This window comes from Hippocampus bargibanti, linkage group LG04 (genome assembly GCF_051943395.1).
Source record: "Hippocampus bargibanti isolate YZ-2025 linkage group LG04, ASM5194339v1, whole genome shotgun sequence".
NCBI classification, from domain to species: Eukaryota; Metazoa; Chordata; class Actinopteri; order Syngnathiformes; family Syngnathidae; genus Hippocampus; species Hippocampus bargibanti.
Window position 1 is genome coordinate 10,247,501 of NC_142737.1, and position 7,958 is coordinate 10,255,458.

General features: G+C 40.1%; 1 protein-coding gene across 2 annotated transcripts in view; it reads left to right on the top strand.

Annotated features, from left to right (window-relative positions):
• The window catches only part of rasgrf2b (Ras protein-specific guanine nucleotide-releasing factor 2b), a 52,592-nt gene extending 46,430 nt beyond the window's left edge, over positions 1-6,162 (top strand). For both annotated transcript variants that reach the window (XM_088993924.1, XM_088993925.1), the window contains 7 exons: positions 727-830; positions 1,743-1,827; positions 2,791-2,988; positions 3,518-3,597; positions 3,681-3,798; positions 3,882-3,950; positions 4,370-6,162. In XM_088993924.1, coding sequence (XP_088850050.1) covers positions 727-830; positions 1,743-1,827; positions 2,791-2,988; positions 3,518-3,597; positions 3,681-3,798; positions 3,882-3,950; positions 4,370-4,462 — 747 coding nt within the window. In that variant the 3' untranslated portion in view covers positions 4,463-6,162. The remainder of the gene's footprint in view (positions 1-726; positions 831-1,742; positions 1,828-2,790; positions 2,989-3,517; positions 3,598-3,680; positions 3,799-3,881; positions 3,951-4,369) is intronic.
• The last annotated feature ends 1,796 nt before the right edge of the window (positions 6,163-7,958 follow it).

Below are 7,958 nucleotides of genomic sequence, written 5' to 3' on the forward strand. Positions count from 1 at the left end.
TCTACTAGTACAGCTTTAATTTCCCTGGTTACTTTCTACAACTGCTCCCACAATAGTGAGACCCTCAGTTGTCCTCATCAAGTAATGGCTGAGAAGTGCGTGCACACAGGCACATACACATCAATACACTCCAACGATAGATAGATAGATAGATAGATAGATAGATAGATAGATAGATAGATAGATAGATAGATAGATAGATAGATAGATAGATAGATAGATAGATAGATAGATAGATAGATAGATAGATAGATAGATAGATAGATAGATAGATAGATAGATAGATATTCACCATTTTTATGATGATCCTAAAAACAATGTGAGTATTGCTTTTATAATAATAATAATAATAATAATAATAGATTTCATTTACAGGCGCCTTTCAAAACTCTAAAGGTCACTTTACAGTTACAGGATAAGTTTTTCTGTGGGTGAGCAGAGGCAGCCACACACGCCAGCCTTCACTCAAACTGGAATACCTCGGGAATCGTCCAGTGTTTGCCTCGTGTGAAGTGGCTTGAGTTTGCAAAATCTCGCTAGTGAAAGCAAAATTAAGTAAAACGAAATTATTCAAACTGATCACTGATACCTGACTTTAACTTTGAATTTGACTTGAAAGTGCCACACTATCGAACTTTTATTTGTTTTATTCTGGCAATGTTCTCCTGCTTGTCTGTGTGAAGTTTGCGCAAATTCACACGCATAATCGTATGTGTGTGGTTTCAGGCAGATTGTCCCAAGGCGGAGTGTTTCGAGTCTCTTTCGGCTATGGAACTAGCCGAGCAGATCACGCTGCTGGATCACATCGTCTTCAGGAGCATCCCCTACGAGTCGGTTATCTCCCCATGCTGGTGTTGAGACATTGAAGTATAAACAGTTGAATTAGATTTGTAGTGCATTATTCAATCGGGCGTTCGCTATAATGCATTTTTCAAGCCATCTTTTGTTGTAATTTTAAGAAAGCGCTACATGGATGAATCCAAATACCATATTTTCTGCATTATAGCCGCTTCGGATTTTAACTCATTCGCTGCCATTCACGAATTTATTCGGAAATTGAAATGTGTGACGTTGAGCGTCATTCCTGAATTTGTTCGGGTTTTGGATTTTCTGGCGAGGGGTGTCGATAAAGCGTTGGTCAGACCTCTGGCAATGTTTTTCCCTTCCACAATGGGCAGCATTTTTTTGCGCTTTGTTACAGCTTCAGCTGCTGTTGAAGTGCTATAGAAATCAATATGTATGTATTGTATTGTATTTTATACAGCCACCCCCATTTCGATATCAGATAACTCGAGACCCATATAACTTAGCAATTAACTCTTTCTTGTGCTGAAAGAAGAGAGTCTAAGGTTTCTAACGCTGTATTGATTATATTTATGTAGTCCTGAAACTTAATATTGTATGGGTCCTGCAATTTGAGTGGAAATGACAAAAACCCTGGCACTGGAGTGGACACACTTTTGCACATTGTCTGGCAGTGAATGAGTTAAGAAGCTCCTTCAATGACTGTCCTATTTTGAAAGTGTTTTTATTTATAGGGCACACTGCATTATAAGGTGCATATAATGGAAATCATAATTGTTGGTGCGGTTTTGCTCTGCCTTCACTAGATGGAGCTACACTAAAGGGAATACAATACAATACAGCAAACTTTATATACAGCCTTCTCAATCCTTCCAGTCACAATCATTCACTTACTTTTGGGTGATTCCTTTTTCCGATCGTATTCCTCCCTCCCTTAGAGAGTTCCTGGGCCAAGGCTGGATGAAGTTTGACAAGACAGAGAGGACCCCATACATCATGAAAACAAGTCAACACTTCAATGATGTGAGTGTTATTCAAAACATTTTACTTCCATATAGGGAGCTGTGATTAAAACATTAGTCAATATCTCAAAAGCTTCATTTAATGTTTACAACAGACCGGGTTAGCTTGGTTATTCGTATACTGCAAAAACTGGAGATTTTATTGCCATTTTAATTATAGAATAAATGTCTAATTAATTTGTTGTAATAGTTCAATTTCAATTAATTGTGCAATAATTTAGCAAAATACTATTTAGTGCAATATACCAATAAATAAAGTTGAAACACAAATTAAAACAAAAATAATTTACCCACACAGTGATACCTTGGTTTACGAACCCCTTGGCTTACAAACTTTTCGGTTTATGGATGTTACATTTATGAACATTTTACCTTGGCATACAAACTATTTTTCGGGATACACACGGGGCGCCACAATGCGTGATGTGTTGTTGGCGAACGAGCCCGTTCTCCTAACAAGAAAATGGCAGGCGACTGTTTTTGTCCTCTATTCCCCGCCCCGTCTTCTGTTAAAGCCACGTGATTGGTCAAGAACGCACCAGTAAGCGGCGGGGACGGGGGGATACCGACAGAGAGAGTGAGGCCATTCTCCAAAAACACACATTTATTATTCATAAAATAAGGTATATTTTGTGTAGTTTTAAGGCTTAGAAAATTAGGTTTTATGAGGACCTGGGAACAGATTATTCTCATTTTAATAGTTTCCTATGGGAAATTAATTTTTGGGATCCACACTTTTCACCTTACACACTGTCTGGGAACCAATTAAGTTTGCAAGCCAAGGTATCACTGTATTTGTGAAACAATATGTGAAATGAACGAAACACATTTTGACTTACAACAATATCAACCAACTGTGGGCCGGATCGATGAATGAAATGGGCCATATGTGGCCCATGCACCATATCTTTCCCACCTTTACATTAGGCTGCATGCATTTTTTTATTCAAACTTCTGTTTGCAGATGAGTAACCTCGTGGCGTCGCAGATCATGACGCACACCGACGTGGGCTCCAGGGCCAGCTCAATAGAAAAGTGGGTGGCCGTGGCCGACATCTGTCGCTGCCTCAACAACTACAACGGCGTCCTGGAGATCACATCGGCGCTCAATCGCAGTGCCATCTATCGGCTGAAAAAGACCTGGGCGAAAATCAGCAAACAGGTGCTTGACTCAACAACGCTGATGAAAGAGGAGCTCATTGGAGGGAGGGCTTAGCTGTTTTAGGGACAGTGGTTACGACAGTGGACAGCTTATAATGTTATCAGGACGGCTGGTTCCTCTGTTTAGAATTCTATTGACATTTGACTATAACCTGCTAAACCTTGCCAAAAGTGGGCAAACTTTATCCATGTCGCGAGACGTTGTCACGTTTCGGCTTGCGACCAATGGGTGGCACTGTATACGCCCTGCCTGCAGCTGCACAGGTGTCTGTCGTTTTAATGAGTGGCAGTTAAAAGGACTCCCGGAACGACCATTCAGTGTCTGGTCATTGCTTGTTTCACCATGTCGGGTTTGTCTCGTCTTGTCATGTTTTATTGATGGTTTTGTTTGCTACTTTGGACCTTTTTTGTTCTGATGACTTTGTTGTTCCTACTGATTTTATTTAGTAAACTATCATTTCACCATCCATTTTTCTTGTCCGATCAGATGTGCATGTTGGTAATGACTGACTTCAATTTTTGCCGCACAGACGAAAGCACTGATGGATAAACTGCAGAAAACGGTGTCCTCGGAGGGAAGGTTTAAAAATCTGAGGGAGACCTTGAAAAAGTGAGCCATTTTGAAATCTTCATTTCACTGTACCAAATGTGCCTCGTGCTGCTGTTCTGACAACTTTTTGTTTGTCACATCAGCTGCAACCCTCCCTGTGTGCCCTACTTGGGAATGTACCTGACAGACTTGGCCTTCATTGAGGAGGGAACACCCAATTTCACCGAGGAGGGTCTTGTCAACTTTTCCAAAATGAGAATGGTACATTAAAGTGTTACCGGTCTACAGGAGAAATGTGAGTTTTTCATCCATTCGCCTGACAGCAATTCAATATTTCTTCACAGATTTCACATATTATCAGAGAGATCAGACAGTTTCAGCAGACACCCTACAGGATAGAGCATCAAGTTAAGGTACATGACTCTCAAATTTGGTTGTGACTAGCCAATCAGAGGATTTCAAAATGCTGATGTCACTAAGAGACAACTCATAGTTCCTGGCAGGTCAAATTTGAAAAAAATAAATAAAACAAAGTACCTGCACTGGTGTCAAATCCCTTCTTGTTGAGTAAAAGCAACTATGACTAAAGCCAAAAGTACTATAGGTGTTTTTCATTTCTGGACCACGATTCGACACCTCTGCATGTTAATACAGAAGTATGCTAAAATGACAATAACAAGAATTAATAATGATGCTGTAAACATCTCATATATATATATATATATATATATATATATATATATATATATATATATATATATATATATATATATATATATATATATATATAATTTTTTTCCTTCTCGCACTCTGCATCATTGTTGCCGTGCAGGTGACCCAGTACCTCATGGATAAGACACTGATCATGGATGAAGACACTCTGTATGACCTTTCGCTGAAGATTGAGCCCAGGCTTCCTGCCTGATCAATAACGGCCTTTGGCGAGCGGGAGCCTTCCAAACTTGGACCCCACTCACCCACTCCCCAATGAGGTCCACACGACTATGTGATGTCAAGCGATCAAATGAAGAAAAAGCCTGGGAAAGCTTTTACGATTGTAAGTGGAATGCTGGGAACACTTGATTCGAGTGACTGGGCCGTCAAGGACGGCATGAGGGAGATGAGCTTGAGGGTTTTGAGGAAGCAGAGTGCCGTGCCGCCCGCATTCGTCATTCCTCAGCGTGGTGCCGCTCAGTGGACGCAGTGGATTGATCGAAATGTAGCATACTGAGTGGACGCGACCTTAGCTAACGTCTCCGTGTTGTCGTCCGTGTTGTGTTGCGCTGCATCCTTGTGCAAGAGCCTTCGCCCCGCCCCAAAAAATTGCTTTATCTTGCATGATTTCAGTTTGGGGTGGTAAATGTCTAAATGGCTTCCAGCTTCATCTCTGACTCCAATTTAGCACTATACATCATCTGTAGGCTGTTTAAGACTTACATACCAAAAACCCATGAAATATCAGGAGTATTAAACTTGTTTACACCACAGGCCACAATGTACCTGGAGTAATGGTACAGCTTTGGTTTTAAATTCAAAATTTAGGTCTCATTCAGAGCCACAAGGGGATACTGGACATTGGAAAACAAATGCACACCAGAACAGATGAATGACATCATCTTTGATATTTTCGTTTTCGAATATCAATTGTTTACACAGAAAGAAGGATGTTTTAAAAACACAAAAAATGGTCAACATGTGGGAACACTGATAATGGCCTCAATGCTATTCCTGAGTTGCCATTTTATTTTAGCGGACGTGAAGGAATTATGAGGATGGAAATATTTGACCAGTTTAAAATGTATTTAGAAATAAGTATATTATTTCACTTTACAGATTCAGATATTTTCATCAAAGACTGACTATATGGTTTAACATTTTACACCTCCACTGTTTTATAAAAAAACGAATGATAAAATACTAAATTGTCAAGAAACAGCATTTTCAAAAACAAGTCGAGTTAATCGACGGGATTGCTGTCGTCAATCAAAATGGGATACCTCGTACTTGTTCTATGGTCGTCAGCATGTTCGCGCAACAACTCCAAACCATCCGCGCCCTCTGGTGGCCAACCGTGATAAAATCAGCATTTTAAATACAGTACACATTTCTGACTTTGACAGACTGCCTTGTTGCGACACGTGTAAAAATTGTTGTTGTTTTTACTCCGAGGTGTGGCTTTGCTTGAGTGATGTTCTGGCGCTATTATCACTCGTTTTCTTTTATTTTTGAATGTTTAAAAAAACATGTAGCATTTGAATAATAAAAATGTGTGTTCTGTATGCTGATATAATGATCCTGCATGTACACCACAGCTGCATGTCGTGCATGTCCTACTGGCCGTTCTGCTTCTGGATTGTCACGGTCCGTGTGTGTTTGTGTGTCGCTGTCAGGAAGCACACGTTTATGTTCGTGTTCCTCGCCAGGTCCTAAAAAAATGCCTGTTATTCATTTTGTACTGCACTTTGTCATTTGAAGTGTCAGTCTGACACTCTGTATGGAGGTGGGGCGGGTAATCGTGAATGTTTGTAATGTAAAAGTCCTATTTTTGCATCTGTGTGTTTGGTACTACTGTATCAGTCTGCATTTTTTTTCACTTGCTGGTGCGAGGGAAAATAAATCGACATGCCTTAAGTGTTGGATTATTTCCTTCTTTATTCATTGACTTCTTGCTAACCCCATAGTCAAAGGTTTGACACAACTCAGTGTGAACCTTCCATGACTATCTTTCCAGTGAATACTTATGGCCGCCGTGTTTATTGAAGGCCATTACGATAGACTTTTGGTTAAAAAAATAATAATAAAAAAACACAACTGCAACCTGCATTCCATGCCAAATCTATTAAACTATTAAGGATAACTGCATTTTTCATAAGTAACCAAATACCAACATGAGGTTCCTCGTTATCATGCATTGCATGGCATTTATGGAATTATCTCATTCAGATCAGAGAGTTCCTCAACAAAAAAACAGAATCCACCCCAACTGGACTTTTTGTGCAGGCGTTCAAGATCTTAACTGGCAAACACGTTTATTTACAGATCTTGAATGAAAAATCAAAATTATACTTTTCGTGCTTTTATGGCTCTCTTAGTCAAAAAGGTTCCCGACCCCTGATGTAGATAGTTCCTGGAATAAGTGCAACCTCTAACCAACAGTCGGTGTTGTTGCATGGAGGGGGGAGGAGGGGATTGACCTCTAGGTGGAGCAAGTGATCCATTAAAATGCCAGAGATTTGATGTGTGCAAGCATCTGGGTTCTCTTTCCAGTAGACCTAACCTAAAACGTGAAAAGACAGCTACTGTCAATAATTGTTAATCACATTTACAGGGAATACGGTGCTTCCCGTCACACGACTGACCCACCCGCAAGATGTGTTAGGCCCAGTGATGGGCTCTCAAGGCATTTTCTGCTGGCCTAAAAATAGCTGAATCACAGACTAATGTTAATTATATTTTTTCCCAGAATTTTAATGAAATATTCTTAATTGTCTTTTAGCTAGCTTTCATTGATTTTCCTTTATTGTGCTGCTTCCAGATGTGTGTTTTCATTTTTAAGCATTCAACCAATCACATTTCAGCCACCATTTGTTACCAGGGTCAGAAATCTACCTGGACGCCTTCACAATCAGTTCTGCAGGCCCTGGAGCATAAAAATGAATGTCGAGGAAATTGTTGCTTTAACCAATCAGAGTGCGAGGTGGCAACCCAAGGCCTGCTGGAAGGCGCTGGAAATGTCAGTTTTCAAAAACTATGATTGGTTAGTCACTTGTCAATCATAGTATCACTAGCCACTAGTGTATGTAGCTCGCTGCAGCTTGGTTGCAGATTTACCTTTAAAGCCATTTTCAACACGGACTTTTCAAGAATAGATGGACGTCATTAAGAAAGGTTGGACAGTTCCGACGCTAGCAAAAATGGCAAAATAACATTGCGATTTTATGAGGTTATTATGAATCCACACGTTCATTGTCAAAAGTTGAACAGTTTAATGACAGTATTTCTCAAGTCTCTTCAAGTCACAAGTTATTGCCTGGCCAACGGCATCCTCTAGTGCACAGGTGTCAAAGGCAAGGCCCGCGGGCCAAATCCGGCCCGCCACATCATTTTTTTTCGGCCCGCGAAAGCAAATCAAACTTGTTAAATTCCATGATGATTGCTAAAATCTGAGCCAAAATGTCATATTTTTGGATGTCAACCACAATAAAAGTCATTATTCTTGACTTCAGATTTGAAAACGAGTTATTCATTAATTTGTTGTGTGCTCTGTATGTAATATTTGAAGGGATTTAAACATTCTAATGGGTTCCCCAAATTCATAACGGCCCTTGAGAGGAAACCATAACTACAATGTGGCCCGCGGCAAAAAATGACTTTGACACCCCTGCTCTAGTGGATTGATTCAGACATAGCACTACTGAAGG